Here is a 21604-nt window from a genome sequence, read left to right as displayed (position 1 = left end):
CCTCTGGCCCCCCAGTCACTGACCAGTCAAGGGTTTTTCAACGCTGTGCCTACCAGGAAAGGATTCCAGTTGCTCTCAATAAAACAACAAAGAGAGACATCTCTTAAAGTAAAACATCAAAAAAAGTCCCAGGATCACTGTATGTCATATGAGAAATACCGCTATGTTGAATAGTGGGCAAACCTTAATCATAGTTGGCAACAGTGAAATAAAGCATACTACAGTATGTGTCCTGCACATCTAACGGTGTATGACAATATACAGCATATAACTACATACTTGCGTGTATAGGCACAAGGGTGGAAGGGCAACCTGCAGGATTTATAGTGGAGTACTTCTTTTATATACTTAGATTGTAAACATAAACATTAGAACTCTTGCATAGTATGTACTTCTTGATGCCATAATGGGCTCTTTTGCTTTGTATGTACTAGCTGAACAACCATCGCCCTTCATACAGGATCAAGGACTCATAAACCCCTATATTCTTTCCAGGAGTATAAATCTCTAGAAACCAGGAAGACAAATGGCCACGACTGGCTACATTTTGAACAACCTGTCATTGTCTGGATGGTCCCAGAGCAATGCTGCTGAATCCTTATTTAAATGCAGTATACACTCCAATATTAAAAAACAGTTTTTGCCCTTGACCAGGGCGAAAAACTGGTGTTGGTCAAACAATGCGAGTTGACCAGTAGGGCCGTATGCTTGGTTTGTGCACCATTCCCATGTTGAGTGTAAGGCCCAGAATTTCTTTCACCAATCAACATAACCAATAATAACCTCTGGATTATCCTCTAACCTTGAAAGCGCAGCTTGCAGCCAACCATAAAGTGCTACAAAATCTCTTTAAGGATAGTGAATTCTATATAAATGTGGTTATAATATAATACCATACATACCAGCATTTTGGAAAGGGCAATAGGATATTCTGAGAAAAAGTGGGTGAATCCATTTTTTCTCTTTTGAATTAAATTCCTGTGATGTCAATTTTAGGTGGAAGTCAGTTAAAACAAAGCTGTACCTGAGTCAGACGGATACAGAAACTAAAAGTGGCCCCCATAAGCAAATCAGATAGCTAAAGAAGTGGCTCACATTTGCACAGTGGGGCAGTTTTGAACTTGTAAAAACACATTGTGTATGTGTTTCGCAAGATATGGAAGGCTGAATGCATTTGTGATTGCTGTTGGCAATGTGGAGGGGATGTCAGGAAAATCAGCAGTACAAAAGACCATAAAACAGACTTGGGGGGATGGAGGGAGATTTTGGGTGTGGGGGTGCTGGGCGATGGGGTGATCGCAGCCCTCCTTGTGGCCCTATCTTCTGTCTCCTCTGTTAAAACTAACATTTATGTGAACAATGATGCCCCTGAGCCAGCCTGTATGCCAAAGGAGCACACCCCGCCTGCCCCCGACCCACCCCCTCCAAACAAAACAGAACAAGATTCCTTGGTTATCTAAAGGAATTTGGCCTCCTTTTTATGTTTAACCTTTGGAGGTTGAGTGCACCCTCCCTGGACTTGCGGACCCGTTCGGACACCCCTTTCCATCGATGCCTCCCTTAAATATGAGGAGTCCTCCTCGGAAGAAGAATCCCCACTGGACCCACGTGAGAGCGGCTCACCTGCTCCTTCCTTGCCCCTCAGGTGGGATTTTTGATGTGAAGAGTATCATTTTAAGACCTGCCACAGGTACCCTGATAAAAGAAAAGCTGCGTGGTAAGAGCGAATAGGTATATTATCTGTCCAAAACGATACTCCTGTTATGTGATAAAAAAAATTGTTTATCTCCCAACATAAATGTTGTAATGTTTATAAAATCTAATAAATGTTTAAAAAATTGAAGAATACACCTCAGAAACTTGCATTCGAAACCGTGGGGTTCCCTCTGTCCCTTCCTCTTCAACCTCTACATGTCGACAATAGCCCCTCTGACAAACAAAAGAATGGGTTTCTTTGCCAGATTTATGCTGATGACACCCAGTTCCAAACTGACCTAAGTAGCAAGTCCAAAAGAACGGCACTGTCTTCTGACAATTAAACACTAGATGAACATCTGGCCTTCCGAATTTGACAAACCTCCATCCCCTGCCAAGGTGGTTCAAAATCTTTGCAATAATCTTACATCCCAAATTATCTTTGAACACACAGATTCAGGGCTGTAATCAAATCAACCAATTTCCTTCTGTATTCTCTTGCAAAAACCAAAACGTGCTAAGCAAAGCAATTGTAAAACTCCATTAAGTTCAAAACCAAGCTATCCTCATGGTTTGTGTTCTAAATAAGGATGATCATATATCGGCTGTCAGAGCCCAAGTTGCTTGGCTTATTGTAAAGGGCCTGATAAATTTGAAAGTCCTATGCATAATCTGGAAAACCACTAAATTAAAACTACCAATCCAATCTCTTCCTGGTCCACCAGTTGCCCATCTTCGCTCCACCACTGACTGCAAGCTGATAATTCCAAAGTAGCGGTGTTCCACATTTGGAGATTGAGCACTGAAAGTAGCAGGCACAGGACTGTGAAAGAACTTCCTAAAGAAACCTCAGATGGATCAACAAATTCTCCAGTTTTAGGTGAAGCATAAAGTAATCCTGCTCAGACAGCAACCATGAATGCTATTTTCTGTCTCATGAGCTTCCTTCTCAAGGACCCCAGACGGATTAAGTCTAAATAGTTTTCTGGCTCCACATCGGAGGTAATGCTGTTTTGGCCTGCAGACTCCTTCATATTTCTACTCTACCTCTTCTATGCCTCCTCCTCCTTTCCTCTTTTTTTTTTCTTGATTCCTTAGCTGTATCTGATATTTTTCTTGTCAATTCTTTATTTGTTTTATGTTGCTTTGAGTAGTTGGGCTCTCTTTCATACTGAATATTCAGCCCTTATTGTTTCTTATTTGCTTATTATCTGTAAGCTTCGCCTAGAAGCTCAACCCTTGCCACTTGTAGAGCATTACAAATAACAACATTTTGACCAGTCCCTGCTTCAAGGGGATCTTTTTGAATAGTCATTAAATGGGCTGTAGTCCCGAGGAAACCTGAATTTGAGAAAGGCCATAATGGTGACTAGTTTAGATCCGGAAGGGTAAAGGCGAAGAGTTTAAAAACAAATGCATTCTTGTTCTCCTGGTGGGAATAAATACAAGATGTCAATAATGGTCATGATATATTGCACCTTATTAAACATCAAAACTTCGATCCTGAACCCACCGACCTCCTCAGCATCCCAGCAACCACCACCACTGACCACCCACTCATCGCTTGGGAACAACTCAGCGCACCAAACACAACCACTCTAACGAACTTCATCCACTCAGGAGCACCCACTGACCCATGGCCTCTACCATCGTTTCAACCATGGAAGAGACTAGATCAGCCACTAGCTCACCACCATCTTCAACGCCTCCTTACCCACAGCCACCATTCCTGACTTCTGGAAACATGCAGAGGCGAGACTCCTCCTCAAGAAACACTCTGCAGAACCAGAGAGCTCCAGAACTACCATCCCATCTCACTGCTCCCATTCCCTGTTTCAGAGCCAACCACAGCACCGAGACAGCTTGATCACTGCTTCAGATATCAGCAATCTACTCGACAGGGGAGAATTGGATGCTCTGATCCTGTTCAACCTCTCTGCAGGCTTTGACACCGTCTCCCACCATACACACATCGATCGACTACGCCTGATTGGAATCACAGATGACGTGCTCAGATGTATGGCATCCTTTCTCAAAGGGTGCACCCAGAAAGTCCGCCTACATCCCTTCACCGCCCAACCGAAGCACACCATCTGCAGCGTTCCTCAAGGCTCATCCCTCCGTCCAACCCCTTTCAACATCCACATGACACCACTGGCAGACATCATCAGATCGCTTGACATCAAGATCATCTCCTACACCGACGATACCCAGCTCGTCCTCTCGCTCTCATTGGGCCCCACCTCAACAAAGACCAACTGCCACAACTGTATGAAGGACGTCCCAGCCTGGATGAAGAATGACTGCCTTAAGCTCAATACGGAGAAAATGGAAGTTCTGATCTCTGGCTGACACCCCTCCCTATAGAATGACTCTAGATGGCCAGTGCAACTCTGACCCACCCCAATCTGAAAGACCACGTCCGCAACCTCCGCATCATCCTGGACAGCAAAATCTCCATGAAATGTCAGATCAACGCCATCTCCTCAGCCTGCTTCCACACCATCTGCATACTTCCCAAAGTCTTCTAGTGGCTCCCTATCCGCACCAGCTGGCTGAACTATGGCGATGCACTCTATGCAGGCACCACCACCGAACTCATGAAGACTCGAGATGATTCAGAACAAAGCTTCCAGACTGATCCTCAACCTGCCCAAGAGGACCCACATCACCCAACACCTGAAGGAACCTCACTGGCTTCCAGTCCAGAAGCGATGCCATTTCCAGCTTCTGACCCACGCTTACAAAGCCCTCCACGACCAAGGACCTGCCTTCTTGAACCACCGCCTGCATTTCCACCGACCTCCCAGGAACCTCCACTCCGCACACCTCGCACTCGCACAGATGCCACGCATCTGCTGCAACCGCTCCAAAGGACCCTCCTTCTCCCACCACACCGCCAAATCCTGGAACACCGTCCCCTCCACCTCCGTACCTCACCCTTGCTGACCCATTTCAGGAAGGGACTCGAAACCTGGTTCTTCGACTGATGCCTGCAGCACAGCGTCTGGATACCCCCTCGGGTGATCAGCCGAACTATACAAGTATGACTTGATTGATTGAGTGAAAAAGTTGATTATAGATAACCAAAGAAGGGGTAACAAATTACTGTTAATATTTCTCATAATAAATCTGCAAACCTTTTTTCATTGGAGCACACCAACTGCATTCCACTCCCATTTACCCTTTACTTCGTTTCCATGAGAGCAGAAGGAGACCAATGGTGGCAAAACATTAGGCATATTTGTTCATGGATTTATTGGATGAACAATCTGGGGCCATATAGTGCATTGTGATTGTTTGCACACGGCGCACCTTTTCAAATGTGTGCCAGGCGCAAACAGTCACACAGCACCCTATTATGATGTATGCGCTGCCCCCAGGGCAGCCGCAAACTCGCGATGCCCTGGAGGCAGCGCATACATGTGAAAAAATACGGAGCAGCAGCTCCATGTTTTCACAGTGCAGGAGGCACCGGTCTGCACTTTCAAAGGAGATTAGTGATCCCCTTGCAGGCAGGTACAGTCAGTGACTGCACCTGCCTGTAAGGGGATGTCTGGGGGGTCCATTGGACCCCCTTTACTCCCTGCAAAGGGCTACACTCGGGAGGCGCACTGACCGTGCACCTCCTCTTAAATGGTGTACTATCAGTGCTCCTCCTGAGGGCTGCTTTGACTCTGCGCCCGCTTCTGAAATATGGAGAGGGCGCATAGTCAAAGGAATTCTCTCATTTGCATAGGGCACGCCCCTATGCAAATGAGGGAACGCCCTCTGAAGGTAGCAGTGGCGCTTTAAGTGCGCCTCCGCTATCGGTTTTATAGAAGGGAACGCACAAGCCTCTGTGCCCCCTTCTATAATGCCAAATTGCCCCGGCAGCGCGCAATGCGGGCGCAAACGCCTGTTGCGCCCCCGTGGCACTTATTGTAAGACAACCCTTGATCAGTGACCGTTGACATGGAAGGGACATTAAGGAAGAGGCTAAAAACCCCTGCCGTTAGGACTCTCGCACATGACTAATGATGGGAGTAAATTTAAATAGGACACTTGCATGGAAAGGCATAATTGTGACAGGGATTTTTATAGACTTTCACAAAGTAAATAATGCAGTAGAGTGAGAATCTGCATTTTGGACGAAATTCTCAGTTCACTATCCTGGGAGTAACAAGCTGAGACCCCCCTCAAATGGGCCTTCATAATGGGGTTAAGGCATCCTTACACTGACTATGGATATATTCTGTAATATGAAGGGAATGTTTCAATTAGAGCACAACCAGAGTATTCATGGAGGTTGTATTTTATCATCATGAGGCGATAGACTTCATATTCCATGATCAGTTTGTTTATATCAAAGCAGTATTTTGGTATGACACATTTATAAATATGGCCTTAATTGTAGCCAGAGTGAGGGCTGCTCTAGAAAGGGCTGCTCCAGACAAGCGCTTTAGGAGGTCATATGACCTCATGGGGGCAAGAGAGATAAAAAGCCCCAGTTGTTTCAGGCGAATGGTTGTGACATTTTGTCAAATCTAGCGTGTTAAGGGTGCAAATGTGTATAGGATTAAGACTTACCGGTTATTGGAAGACTGGATGCAATAGTGAGGGCCTGGGAATTAGGCTGGTCCTGATCGTCTTACCCTAGGTGCACAAAGGCAGCAGTAGGGGAATAGAGGGGTGGGGCAGATCAGAAGAGGCACATGGGGATTTCTTCCCGTTCTTGCGGTTAGCCTTTAGTAAGATCGGGAAAAATTCCTACAGAGAAAACAAGGAGGTTAAAACAATGCATACCAAAAACAGACCTGCAATGAACATGAATGAACAGAAGAAACTGAAATTATGTTAGCGCTGTGATTGTGCACAATGAAAAGAAAATGAAATAGTCACTCTGAAATTAGAAAAAATAATTTATAGAAGAGTATCCAGGTACTTTTTAGTCACCAAATGATAACTTTAATACATCTGTACATCTTTTGTTTACTGTAAAAATAGATATTTGAGTTCTGAGTGTTTACAATATTATTTAGAGTATACCATACTTGTAGGGTTAAGTCCAGGGTAAACTGTTGTGGAACAGCCATATTCGGAAATTGCAAATTGAGTCGGTGCAATTTGCACTATGGTACATAGGCCTACACCTGTATCAGTTACAGATGGCTGAGGACTTTTGTGACAAACATTGTGAGAAATACAGAGTGCAACCAGACCTTTTTGTACATTTATTACCCAATTTATTACTTTGGAAACCTTGAAAGCCTTTTCTGATACTTCGGTTTTCTAATTAAAATTCTTCACACAACCTTAATGTTTGGAGCCCTATTACAGGACATTCTGGTAACCAGCTTGTACTTTACCCACACACAGATGCGTCTCAAGAAGCACCGGTGGCATAGGAAGATTCTGAAGACTCGAGACCCTTTGATCTTCTCATTGGGCTGGCGGCGCTTCCAGACCATTCCCATGTACTACATAGAAGACCACAACGGTCGGCACCGACTTCTAAAGTACACGCCAGAACACATGCACTGTGGTGCCACCATCTGGGGTAAGCCCTTGTGTCTCATCTGTCTTAATTTACAGTTGTTATAAAGATCTCATTTTAACTGATGCTATTTATACAGGCATTTCACAATTCAGAGTATGGAGTCTACTAACATGTAGACTCAGGAAGGTCAGCCAAGCTCTCACAATCTATTCCTGAATAGGACTCCGTTTTTGTGCACGCCTCTCAGATGTTCCAAAACTATTTGAACACCCAGAATATGACATCTGTATCTATTCTTGGGGGGAGTGTGCGGGGGGACAAAGCTTGCACTTATATTTGTATATGATCTCTGAAATCTGTTTTCAGAATCCTGCATTATGTGAAAAGATTCTTGCTTCAGCATGGTAAAGGAAAGACACCTTGCTCACACTGTATTTGGAGGTTTAGTTCTCCTTTGTGTAATTTTTGTAAAACTTGCATGTTAAACTTCATACTTGATCTTCCTTTTCTGTCTTTATGTTCTTAAGGTCCCATCACTCCACAAGGCACTGGCTTTTTGGCTGTCCAGTCAGTGAGTGGTACAACGGTAGGTACAGAGGCGAGCAATTTGCATGCAACACTGATTTTCCTGGCTGTTAGCATTACTCATTGGGGTTCTAAATTGTGCTCCCAAGTAGGTAAAGAAAGTCTGCTTATAGCCCATTCCAAATTGATCAGTACAACCATGTGTATATGCAAAACCTCTTTACTAAAGATGTCAAAATGCAGAATTGCTTCACAAGGCAGATGCATCCAAGCCCTATCTATTCCGGTGACCAACTTTGTTCTTCAGCTATAGAACATTGATATACCAACTTTTTCACAACCCTGTCACTTTAAGCTTTCATTTATCGGTGTTTAGTCTCTCCAGATTCTGTCAAGTCTCCTGTTAGTCCTCTGCACAGCTTGGTATTCTTGAAATGCAAAAAATAGCAGAGGCTTCATAGATAACTGGAATGAGCTTAGCCCTTCCGGATTTAATGAAATACCACCTAAATTAAATACCTCCAGACAAAAAAAAAAATCCGCACAATGAAATGCTAAACCACAGATTTACCATTTCTGATGCTGCGAAAAAGAAGCTGTTTGATATCATTTTGTAAAACTATGTCAGGGATGTTAATTTGTCTTGTGTGACATCAGTATATTTGACTTCTAATTTTTCTGACCTTTAATGGTGTTTGAAAACAAGAAGTGGTTTTAAAGGTCAGTCCTTTTTGGACATATGATCTGCTTCATTGTAGGTACGTTACTGACTAGTGCTACCGACATTGTATCTTCATTTTGCTGCAGTTTACAGACACCGGTTTACAGTTGCTTCAGTAATTCTTTTGACCCTGTGCTTTTCACTTCCTAAACTCAAGGAATGGCGCAAATATCTGAATCCTCAACCCTTGGAACATGAGGCAGGCTATGTTAAAGGATGGGAAAAGACAAAAACGTCCTACTTGGGTGGATACTCTTAGGTTATCCTGCATGTGTGGTGTAAATAGTTGTGTGGTTCCCAGACAGGCTGTCTTGCAGCGGGAGAGGCAAAGTTACAAAAAGTCCGTACGTAGTACTGGCAACAACATAAACTTCTTTAAATTAAATCAATGCACAGAGCATAAGTATAAGGTTTTAGCGCTACTGGTATTATTAGCTATTAAGGCTCATGACAAAATGTAATATGGTAAAAAATGTACAATTTTATTCTCTTATTAAGTATATACAAGTTCATACGGCAATTAAAAACACATGAAAAAAGTCATTATCATAACAATTTATATAAAACATATAAAACTATTTTAATTAAAACAAAGAATCTTAAAGTAGTCGACGCGGCGTTTCTGCTTGTTTTGTGGTACACCTTCCTCAGGACTGATTCATTTATGTGTGGGTATTTTTTCGTGAAGAAAAAACTCTGTTGAATGATTCATCAATTTTCAGTGGGATTTAAAAAAAAAATAAAGTAGGCTGGTCTTTCCGGTCTCAGCAGTCTCTTTCGGGAGAGTGGGATAAATTAATTCTCTTCCGTATTCAATGCCCTTGTCTTTGAATTCAGGAGCATTTGAGAAACATTTAAAAAAAAAAATATTGATTAAGTTCTTAAAAGATGATGCGTTGTCAGGTGGAGCCACCGTATGTTTACTCGACGGGGGGAATGTGTCCAATAGATCCTTGTAACTGGCCAATCGTTGCAACTCGGAGACCTTTCTCAATTGGGTCACCAGTATGGCGAAAGGAAAATGTGGAGCCTGGGGGATGCCCTCCCGGTCCTGTCCTTGTTTCGCAAAGATGAAAATCGGCCTCCCTGCTCCGTGTCCCGTAACAGCGCCTTGCTTCGTAACAGCCGTTTATGCCGAAAGGCTGAACATTTGTGCTGTCCAGCGATATTAGAAGGACACAAAACTTCTTATCTGGATGTCTTTGTTCCTTGAGATAGTTAAGGCTAGTAGTATTGTATAAGCATTGGATATCCAAAGAGTTTGGCCTTGTATCATCTGTCTGCCCATGGAAGTCCTAGTATTTACTGACTTTTTCTCAATTACATCTGTTGCACGTTGTTAGAAATGGGATTTCTGGCTAGCTGAGACTTGCGTCAAAGCGAGGCAGAAACTACCACTCTAGTCAGGATAAGGGAGTTACACTTCTAAAATAACACCTGCTCACCCCCTTGGTAGCTTGGCACGAGCAGCCACGCTTATCTTAGAGGCAGTGTGTAAAGCATTTTCACATAAACAACAGTAAAACAGGGTACACACTACAAAAGGACACCACAACAGTTTGGAAAAATATCCAATTTTATATACTTAAGACAAGACCAAGTACAATACACCTCCCCAATACTATACTTAAAAGTTCACAGTTCCAAAAATACGCTGATTAAAAAGAGTTCCTTGTGTGGATAGCTCCGTCCGGGCTACCATGGCGTCATGAACAACAAATCCAACAGTTCTGGCTGGTTGCGGGACCGCGGGCCAACTACGGTGTCGGGAAGACCCGCAAACAGTACCTGTGAGAAATGCATCCAGGGGGCACTACCTGGTGCGGCGAGCGGGGGTAGACGATCCAGCGTGGCTCCACCAATGGCAAGGGCACCTACTTTGGAGGCGCCCTTGAAACTCCCCGCACTAGCTGAGGCAGCTCTTTGAATACAGGGAGGTCTTCAGACTGGCACTACAGCAGAGTACCATGGTAGTGCCCCCTGGATGGTAGTTAACATTGAGCAACACCATTCAGTGTAGATATATACACACACACATACCCCCCTTTTTTATCAATTTTTCACAGTATAGGCCTGAAGAATTGACACGGTATTTTCAACCACTAGGCCAGAAACATGTCGACCGTAAGAGTTGAGCATATAGGGTCAACTGACCATCTCTCCCTGAGGATATTGCCACTCTGAAATTTTTAATAAGGTGGATTACCAACCAGAATAAAAATTATTTGGAATATCCAACCTTTTTTAACGCACTCACTGCACCCCACTATATCTACAATCTCCTGGCCCACACATCCTCACTTCATCATACGGCAAAGGAACAAAAGATCTCCGATAAAGAGCCCCTTTCGCGGGTGCCCGTTGGGCATTGCAGCGCCGGCCCAACGAGGAGCAGGTCCAAATGATGAAGCATGACACCTAGCTTGCTGGGTGTGTGAGGACCCTTGTTCCGCCAAAGCGGGATCCCCACATCCCTCTTCCTCCCAGTGCTCTCAACAATAACACTGTCACCACCACTGACCAGTTGGTGTTTGGCTTGCACATCTCAAACTTTTCAGACACGATTCTTAGAGGAACAGTATCCATTACAATTGTTCACATGACCTAATGGGCACGTTTACTAGACCTCTCTAAAAAGCCCCACTGTCCCTCCTTCTTTGAAAATAATATTACTGAACTTCCCATCTGCATACATTGACAATATGTGTCATCAAGGTACTTACATGAGGCATTAAGAATAGTAAAACTATACATGCTTATATGTTCTTGATATTAAGGGCCTGCTGTTTCAACCCATCTATGTTTTTCGATTTGTTTTTCTGACATACAGCCTATTTAGGATGTATGTTCATATAAGGTACCAGTGGGAACGACCATATCCATTAAAAAGAATGTTATTAGCGATGATTCTACTGGTGAGGACTTTACGTTTTCTCTGTTTCAAGGGATGTGATGTGTTGTCATTTAGGACAGATGGATTCTGAACCCCCTTGTGCATCTACTGGTGATTATTTGCACCGAGTGTGGGGATCTTTCCTTACTGGGCAGGAAAACACTAAGACATGCCTTATTTTGGTAGAAACCAGATTTCTCGGGGGTAGAGGGCCCATATGTGTGTGCGCACACTCTCATATTTGCAGTTCTTAAAGAAGATGCAAGTGCTTTTTTGTTTGGCAGATGAGCATCGTATAGTGGACACAAAGTGATAATGCCCTAAAAAAATGCAAAGGAACTAATGTACACTATTTTTCCTTGATGGCAAAAGGACAGAAAATAGAAAAAGAGGTGTTTGCTCCATGACAGTGACAGTATGTAATTTGTTGAAAAGTAACCTCCATAATGCTTTTGCTGTCATTTTTATTCCGCTACTGCTTACTGAGTGCGTTAGAGGTGTGATCTCATGGAGGATGTGTTCATCAAGTGAGCGTTTATGGAACCGTGGCCTACAGCATTAAAATCTCCTCCTGCTAGAGCTAGTGGTGTCCTAATGCGTATTACACCTGGCAGTATTGTCTTGTTCTAGAAACACAATAGAGTTTTTATCTTCTCCAAGTCAAATGGTATACAACCAAACAGAAGGGCCCACTGAGCAGTAACATATCTCCATGTAGTAGTGTATTTTGTAAAGCGCACAGCTGCCCCAACGGGGCGTCCCAGCGCTGTATAACGCTGTGGAACCCTTCCTGGCTCTCCCTGTGAGATGCCCCTCCTGGGCACCCCCAAGGTGAAGCCAGGCATCCCAGTGTTGTAGGGGCCGTTGTGGAGATTAAGCAAGCTATTGCCCAGAGTTGCAGCGTGGGACCCATGGTTAGAGTAGGCACTGAGGCGAGAATTATCGAGTCCGCGGACATTGAGCTCAAGACCCTGCCGCGTCGGGACTTGAACCCTGGTCCCGGGCCTGATCTCTGCTTCAGAGTCTGCCGCTCTAACCAGTGAGCCACACTTCTCCATATTCTGTGGCATGGCATCCATTTTGGCCCTTGAGCTTTCAATATTTCTTGCTCCACTTTTGACATATGGTTAGTGGCATCTGAGAGACCACCTTTAGGATCCTATGTATGATTAATGGACCTTACCAAATTTAACCAACTTTCCAGAACTTCTCATTTGAAATACTTCGTTTTTATTTTTCTCCGTTTCCCTTTTTTAATTTGCCCGTCCTCTTCTTTGTATCTTTGCTGTTCAGCACTGAATGAAAATCTTAATAGCCTTTTGTGTTTCTATTCCACATTTCAGCCTGAATTTCGTATAGCTGCAACTGGTGTTGTACTGGATTTGGATAAATCTATAACTGTGGTGAAGAAGTTGAAGCTCATTGGTTACCCGTGCAAGATCTATAAGAATACCGCTTTTATTAAGGTATGTTTTTGCCAGATTTAATTTTCAAGACTCTGCTTAATAGCAGACATTTCACCTTTTGCAATTCCTATGGTAAATTAAATGATTTGCCCAGAATCAAGCAGTGTATCTGAGATTGTGAAGAAAGCTCTCACATTGTGTATAGTGTTCCAGTCACAATTGTGCTCAGAGCCATGGATATAAATGGTAACCTGTGGTTGCCCATATGGAATCCTAATTTGTCCATGATCATAAAAAAGTGAGCCCACAATCTAGTTTAAAGGCCTGCTCCTGTGCCAAGCAAACCACGAAGACTTGTCCTGTAAGTGTGATTTAGTAGTATGTGTTTTGAGTCATTAGTGAATCGATTTGTTGCATAGTGGGCTAATTCACTTGCATGCCAGGCCTGGTCAGTCCATCTAGGAGGGAGAATTGATGTAGTTAAAGGGTCGGTTTCTGAAACTCTTAAACACCATTGAACTCTTTCTGTGCAAGAATATGAATTTTCACAAATTCTTTACATTAATACATTAGTCAGTCTTTCACTTGTACATGAGTAGTGTTGATTTGGTTAGAAACAACGGTGTAGCAAAATATATATGAAGCAACGAGTTACCAGAAATATGTTTCTTCAAAAAGGTATTCTCGAAGGAGTGGTGACCTTAGAATATAATACTACCAACAGACAGACCTCGGAAATATCCACATTTTAATTATTTTCATTCCTCTCTTAAAAAATGTTTATTTTAATTACACCTTATTAATCATTAAAAAAAAGAAAAGGTTGAAAACTACAGAACCCAAAGCAAAAACTGACTGCTTTTAAATGTTGTTTTAGGCTCAGTAGAGCCTGTACCTTAAAGTCAAGAAAGGATAAAATATGCAGTAACTTGTTAGTGACACACAAGTGATCCGGTGTTCTTTCTCATGAGAGGCATACCACTCTATTTTTATAATGCGTTGCCTTTACGTCTATCTTTAAATGTAGGACTCCTGATGCTCTTCTGTGGTGACTATTCTCTGTAGCTTTACAAGGCACCACAATGAAGATCCGTTTGGGCTCCGTTTGCAACTGAAAGCAGGCAGGAGTACTACACCCAACTGCTTTCTGATAAATAAAAATTACAAAAAAAAGGATCACCAATTTTGGGCCTGTATGGTTTCATTATGTTGCTCCACAAATTAAAAATGCTGACATTGACAAGATTTTTGACAGCAGTACAGCATGTTGATTATTTGTGCTCACTAAACGTATAGGATGCATGCTTTCATACACCTGCAGTCCAAAATCATTAAGAATTCAGTGGATTAACTCTGATTTCAGCATTTCCAATAAATGACTGCTCTCTGGGCACTCTTGATAAGTGCTTTATGGGATAAACATGATATCCCTCTGCATAAACAATTTCAGTCTTAAGGTGGTCTTTCTAGCCTTTAAAGTTATTCCAGGCATCTATGCTCTTTAGTAAATCTGTCCGAATCAGGAGTTGGGCTAAAGGATTATGCAAGGTGCCTACCCAATTAAACATTATACCATCTAACTGGGAACTGGCCTCCTTCCCTTCAAAGAGGCTGATGTCTACTGGCATTGTTTGGGATTTCCCACTCACAGGAATCTGCATGCCTGCCCCACAGGCTGTCCATACCAGTGTTACTGACCTCAATGTGGGAGACCAACAGAAAAGTGACTAGTTAGATCACCTGCTCCCCAGCTCTGCGACAAGCTGTTCGGGAAGTGGGTGGCCCTATATTTTTGGGTATCTTCTTCCTAGTTGCCTGGAACGGGCAATTTTGTTGTATGTATGTATCATAACCACTATGAATATTGCCACTGATGTAAAGGCTTTCAGCACTTGGGAAAATTGCCTTAGCTCCAAAAATTATGTCAAGGGAAGAATCCGGTCCATTTCCAAAGTCAAAATGTAGAATTAGCCCTGTGCAGCCGGCACATGTTTTCTGAAGTTTCACTTAAGAGTGCAAGTTTTAGACAGACATCACACTAAAAGGCTGGGTGCCTGTGCCTACTAAGCAAACACAAGAAGATGATGGATGGAGCGCTGAAACTTTTCAGACACTTACCCCCAGTCACAGATCTGGGTTGAATCCATCATCATTCTTTAGCTCACTTCGCCACCCCAGTTCAGACCCAGCTATATGCAAATCTGTCTTGACCCTGTGCCTCATAGAAACAGTCCAGCCCGAACTGCCAAGCCAGGTCTTCCCTGGACCAGAAAAAAGCATCCTGGGACCTGTTTCGGGGGAACACATGCTTGGGACCAAGGGTGGAAGGGCTGGATTGATAATCTTGGAATTGGTCCTAATGCGTCATCAGGTGAAGTTTTAGGAAGAGTATGTGAAGCCAGGAAATGAAAGTGACACGTATATCGGATGCCTGTAGTCCAAGAAACCTCTGAAATGATCAAACTGATACTGTTCTTTTGTTCAGGAACTGATCATGTGTCTGAACGTTTTACTCTCCTAGGAAAGGAATACTATTGCCATGCCAGCATCCAGAATTGACCTGATGATCGGATTCCTTTTGGGCAGTAATAAGGAGAATTTGGGCAAGTTCTGCTTCATAGGAATCATTACTGAAGCAATAAAAGTAGAATAATTTTGTCCCCATGTGAGAATCCTGGAACTCTTCACATCATTAAATCCAAAGATCTAGCTTTAATGGAGGTACACACCTTCCACAGAGTTCAATTGCATGGGTCACTTCCCTAGATTAAAGCGGGTCAACATTTAATGAAATTATTACTTTGTGAAAGACAATTCAAAACTACACTGCAGCAACCCACTGAAAAATTGTATCCATCAACATGATGATCTTTAAACCTTTAGCTTACCAAAAGGAAAGATAAAGAAATGGGTGCCTGCTTGACAAAGAGTACAGTAGTTAGTTTCTTCCTTTAAACTTCATTCAACATATTGTCCATCTTTCCATCAAAATCAACACTTTTTTGTTCTGTTGAGTTTTTTTTTCTCTCACAATGCCCCACCTTTTTTGAAGCGCCCTTCCTGTGAGAGGAAGATACCTGCCACAATCCACACTTTGTGCATATGGTCTGTTTACCATCTACCCACTCTTTACCAGTTGCAAATTCTCTCAGAAAATGATAATCTGGGCCCTTGCAGACAGATTGGGGGATCGTCTGAGAGGGCAGTTGGAAGATCTGAAAGTTGGGCAGGAGAGACAAAAAACAGAAGCAAGACAGAGAAGGGGCTTCTTCTATTGTATCATTTCATACTCCAAGTAAGGCCTACAGATAGGGAGATCCAGGAGAAAAAACTACACATACATCATCTCCACTGTTCCAGATGCTCCTGCATGTTGCAGGAACACCAGTCGACATAGAGACAGCCTTCGCCACAGACGTACTCACTATCAAAGGATGGCTGTATTGGAGGTATGACCTTGACTTTGAAGAAGCATTAATCGATTGCTGAGACATCAACGTCAAGCTCTGTGCTGTTGCTATCATTAATGTTAAAGGGAACACAGTCAAAAAGACCTACATTGAGACATTTATGTTCAACATTAATTAATTGATTTTATTTATATATATATATATATATATATATTCACTCCTTTATTTGGTCTCCTGCTAAACAACGGTCTCCTTCATGGTCATTGTCGCCTTTGCCAGCAAAAATACCCCAAATGACCATCCGAACTTCTGATCCTTTCCAAGAACCTCTTACTCCATTAGAATTCCCGCCAAGACTAGTAATTATGTAGAGGAGTACTTTTATGTCTCCACAAGACATACCTGCACCTACCACACCTAATGTCCCACCACCTCTTTTTTTTGGGACTTCACTAGAGAGACGAAACTAAAGGACACCCGTCAGGATCACAACTCCTGGTTCTCTTTCATCTTGCCCCCTTTCTCCATATACCCTGGCTTCTTCATTACACATCTCAGCTGTACATTACATAACTTTCTGCTGTGTAGTTATAAGAAGTGCGAGCAAACTAAATAGTCAGCTGGAGGTGCCACAATCAACGGTTTCCATCATTAAATAAACTTTGCACCCGAGAGCAGTTCCACAACCCACACTGCCTCTAGTCCCAGATTTATACAAAAAAGGGATGAGTGGAATGCTTCAATTAATCTCAGCCACTGGTAATTAATCAAAGCTGCATACCAGTCCATCATTATTTTGTACACCATGCACCTCTAGACCAAGCCATATGCAAATTAGTCTTGAACCCTGCTCCAATTGGAACAGGCCAGCCCTAACTGCTGGGCACGTCCTCCCTGAACCGGACACAAGCAACTGTTCTGATTGGTGCTCGTCAGTCAGGTGCAGCTTGACACAGTGAGCACAGTGCCCACCCCGCATATCCATCGAACTTGGAGCGTCTCACTGAAATATGCAAAAAAAGTGCTGCATGGAAAGGTTTTATTAATCGCAGCCACTGGAAATAAATCCGGGCCGCATCCCAATCCATCGTTATTAAGCACACCATGCCACCTCAGTAATTACCAGTGACAGATTAATTTTAAAAAGTTCCATCCATCCCTTTTTGGTACGCTCTAGTTCCAGGTTTAGCCATACTAGCAGAGGAGAAGTTTGTATCTCCTGCAACCATCAAAGTGGGTACTCAAAAGCTTCCTAAAAAATAGGCGTCTTCAGATCAGAACCCTGCCTGTACCCTACCAGAGCCAAAGCCCGACTTGGTCATAGACAGGTCATGCCTCAGTACCACCTGATTGAGAAAACTAAAAAATAGATGATGGTGGCCAAAAAGTGTGTGGATATGTTGCATTTAAAGGAAACATAATCTTTCCAAGTGATTGGTTTAGTAGAGGGAAAGAAATATTATAAGTCTCAATATTGCCACCGAGATTATCATTACCAAGACAGGCCAAGGATTCAAACTCCTCAGTGGCGCACAGAGACCACAACTACCGTAATTAGAGACGTCCAATTAGAGGATGAAGTCGGCAGCCACAGCAGTGATCTTCATCGTCTAGTAAAACAAGATCTCTTTCCAAACAATTAGGAGTTTACTTTCTCTCCTCTGTTTGCCACTCCAGTGAGAGGAAGAAATTAACCAAATATGTGGCAGAGCAGAATCGAAATAAAATCAGATAAATGGATGTGAAAGTCATTAAATACAAATATGATATGGCATCCAATTCAAATCTCCACTTCTGGCAATTCCAACACAAAACACACCAAAACATCAGTTGTGTGCTTCAAGACAGGAAATGTATTCTCTCCCACGATAGAAGTGGTTGCTCCTTCACACCAAAAGGAAAGGTATCTATTCCAGATATTTTTGATTCCCATGAAAGGCCCTAGAAAAGAATATCACCCAATCTGGATTTAAGGCGAGCCTACACATTCTTAAGAGATAATTCAGATTGCTGGTCTTATATGAAATTTACCAACAACTGTTGAAAGGAGATTGGATGTGTTGAGTAGATTTTTAAGACTCAGCCTTTCAAATCGAGTAATGAAAACACATGGGAAATTTTTTAGATTCACTGTGGGAAAGCACGCAACCTCTACAAAGGACTACAGTTCAGTCTAAAATCTGCTTGAGAATGTTTTCCAAGTACATGACCGTAGTGGCAGGTTACCTGTACAGACAAAAAATATACTTACACTTACCTTGGTGATTGGCTCATCAAAGCAAATTCAAAGAACTTGGCTTATAACAACTTGAATTTCACCGTTCACCGTTCACTGACTACATTGTCTGAGTCTACATAGCTTCGAAAAATCAAATCAAATCTTAAATACCTTTGACCGATTTTAAATACACAGAAAGGAGAGGTGTCTCCTTCGGTGGAGAAAATGTCCATCATTTTGAAACGGCCTCATCTCCTGATGCAACCACTTTTAACTATGGCACAACTTATCTCCACCATGTTGGGAACCATGTCATCCACATTTACCTAGTGCGCCGGTGCAATCATGATACTTCTACAACAATGCAAGAAGGGCCAATTGAATAAGCATGAAGGCAATTTGGAAAACAAGCTGGATCTTACCGTAGCTGCAAAGAATCACTGAAGTGGTGATTCAAAACCAAGAATTCTCTGAACGCAATTCCACTTCACCAGAGCCCCCTTCATAGACCTAGTGAAGAATTTGTCCCTAACCGGCAGGACGCATATCTGTTCAGTCTGTCAATACTGAGATTGTATTATTTATTTTCAAACTTATAAGGGCGCTCAGCTACCCCCAACAAGGGTGTCTCGGCGCTAGGACGGGCGGCAGATGCAGGTACCAGCAGATAGCTAAGGGCTGGAAAACAACCAGGTCTTCAGGACACGTCGGAAAATTGTTTCAGATTCAGCCATACTCGGGGACAGTGACAGGCTATTCCAAGTTTTGGCAGTAATCACTGCGAAAGCTCTGCCACCCATTCTGGAACGGTGGAAACTGGGAGTCGGCAAGAGGCGGAGATGGTTAGATCTAAGAGAGCGGTTGGACTGAAAATGCTTAAATCGAGCTCTTAGGTACCCTGGACCCCGACCCTGAATTGCTCTAAAAGCCAAAACCAGCTACTTGAACTGGATATGTTTGATCACCGGAAGCCAGTGGAGCTTCTTCAGGTGGGGTGAAATCGAATGGCGCAATGGGATGTTACAAATCAGCCTTGCAGTTGCATTCTGAACAATCTGCAATCGTTTGATTAGGTAAGCTGGTGCCCCTGCATACAGACTATTTGCATAGTCTAGATGTGAGGTGATCAGCGCATGAATAATAGTCCGGTGAGACTCCAGAGAGAGAAAAGGGAGGATTTTATAGACATGTGCAATTTACCAAAACAGGCCGAGGTGACCTGTTTTATTTGAGATATGCAGGTGAACTCCTTGTCAAACCGGAATCCTAGATTCCTAGCTGATTCCACAGGTTCCAGAGGGGGGGTTCAACTCAGAATGCCACCAAAGTAGTGGCAGAGGTTTTTTTAAATTAGAAAACCACACCTCGGTTTTGTCTGAGTTGAGCCTAAGTGTGTTTAATGACATCCAGGTGGAGATATTACACAGACAACATCTGAAATTAGAAAATGCTGCTTCACAGTGATCTTTAAATGGAACACCAATTGTGTGTCGTCAGCATAAGAGATCACTCTGACTCCGCATGAGTCTACCAATGTAGCCAGAGGAGAGAGAAATACATTAAAAAAGAGTGGGCTGAGAGCAGAGCCCTGGGGCACTCCACAACTCGGGGGTTTCTCATCGGAAACAAATGGCTGAAGGGAGAGTTGTTGAGTGCGGCCACTTAGGTAGGATCGAATCCAGGACAAAGGAGTGCCCTATATCCCGAGACTATAAAGTCTCTCATGCAAAATAGCATGAGAGACAGTGTTGAATGCCGTGGATAGGTCGAGAAGCACCAACATCGCTGTTTTGCCTGCATCCACGCATTCGCAAATGGTCTCCGAGACCTCAAGCAGGGCAGTCTCAGTGCTATAACCGGATTTAAACCTGGACTGCGAGTCATGGAAAAGATGCCGGGACTCAAGATAGCTTGATAGTTGTTCCTGGACTAATTTTACCAGGACTTTGGCTGGTTTTGGTAAAAGAGAAATAGGGCAATAGTTTTTAAAAACAGAAGGGTCAGCATCAGATTTTTTTAAGGATTGGTATTAACAGGGCCTGTTTCCAGGTGGAAGGGAAGATCCCAGTGCGTAGGGAGGAGTTCCAGATCCGATTCAAAGGATACATAATAAGGGGGGGGGGGGCAAAGAGCTATATAGTTGTGAAGGGCAAGCATCCCTTGGAGAGCCTGATTTACAGGCGATAAGTTTTTGGAGTGATAAATCAATGGGGATCGGGTGAAAGGACGTGAATGCATCACTATTAGCTGTGTCTTGGACCGATGAATAAGGTGTAGGGACAAATGTTGAATATATGTGTCTAGTATTTTATCATGAAAAAACTCTGATAGTCCATTCCAGAGATCCTGGGGGGGGGGGGGGAGACTGTGCTTGATAAAACCGGTTCAAGCAAAATTGCGATGGCTTCTTTCAAGGAAGTTAACCATTCAAGCAGTTCACCTTCTGGGTCTCCAGAATTGCCAGGCACATTTGTTCAGCAGATATTACATTTAAAGTCATTAATAAGAACTAGACAGCATTTTATAAGACATTTTTCAACATTCTGCTGTTCCTCAAATAGGTATGTTTCTTTCAAATAATGCACTAAATGTGTAAACTTTGCCTTGAGACTGCACGAATAAGGGTCATTGGGCAATGCCCTTTTGATAGATTGTATGATACATTTTTGTACGGTTTTCCACAAATACTGTTGATTTCTTCAATACTGATCATCCTGAAATGGTGCAATGATAAGATGATTCTCATTGCTCTAGAATGGCAGAGGCGGTGGAGGTTTCCAGAACTTCTTGAACCTTCTGTAAAACAGCAATGGAATTTGCGGTGCACACTGAATCTGCTTGCAGGGGATGATACAGCACCCTAATGTACAATATGTGAATTAAGCTGAATGGCTCCTGAGGACGTACAGAATGATCACTTAAATCTGCTTTAAGCGTGTATGAAAGTTCCAATAGAAGCCAAACACCCTTCCATTAAAACTCCATACAATTTCAAGTAGAAAAGAATTGTGATTTGATGGGCAGATGTATTCAATCCCTGTCTTCTGCATTTGGTAAAATCAAGACTGCAGTGCTCTTCCATAAAAGTATATTTGTCTCCCATTACTTGTTACAGGAAACTCCAAATTAAAAGTCCTTTTTCCCAGTACCATTAATAAAAGATTTTCTGGAAGGATTTAAGATGCCTTTTATGCGGCAGCCTTCACCCCCATATGAACTTTATCTAGTTCTCTCTGAATTAATGGTTCCTCAATTTG

The 21604-nt window shown here is 42.9% G+C and overlaps 1 protein-coding gene across 2 annotated transcripts in view; it reads left to right on the top strand.

Annotated features, from left to right (window-relative positions):
* Positions 1-21604, top strand: part of BMS1 (BMS1 ribosome biogenesis factor) — a 166856-nt gene that overhangs the window by 130127 nt on the left and 15125 nt on the right. For both annotated transcript variants that reach the window (XR_013594763.1, XM_078642946.1), the window contains exons 17-19: positions 7054-7234; positions 7702-7760; positions 12657-12779. Coding sequence is in view for 1 of the 2 variants with exons in the window: in XM_078642946.1 (XP_078499072.1) it covers positions 7054-7234; positions 7702-7760; positions 12657-12779 (363 nt within the window). In the remaining variant the exon portion in view is untranslated. The remainder of the gene's footprint in view (positions 1-7053; positions 7235-7701; positions 7761-12656; positions 12780-21604) is intronic.

This window comes from Lissotriton helveticus, chromosome 5_1 (assembly GCF_964261635.1).
Source record: "Lissotriton helveticus chromosome 5_1, aLisHel1.1, whole genome shotgun sequence".
Taxonomy (NCBI): domain Eukaryota; kingdom Metazoa; phylum Chordata; class Amphibia; order Caudata; family Salamandridae; genus Lissotriton; species Lissotriton helveticus.
Note: the sequence above shows the minus strand (reverse complement) of the source record. Positions and strands in the feature narration are given on the sequence as shown.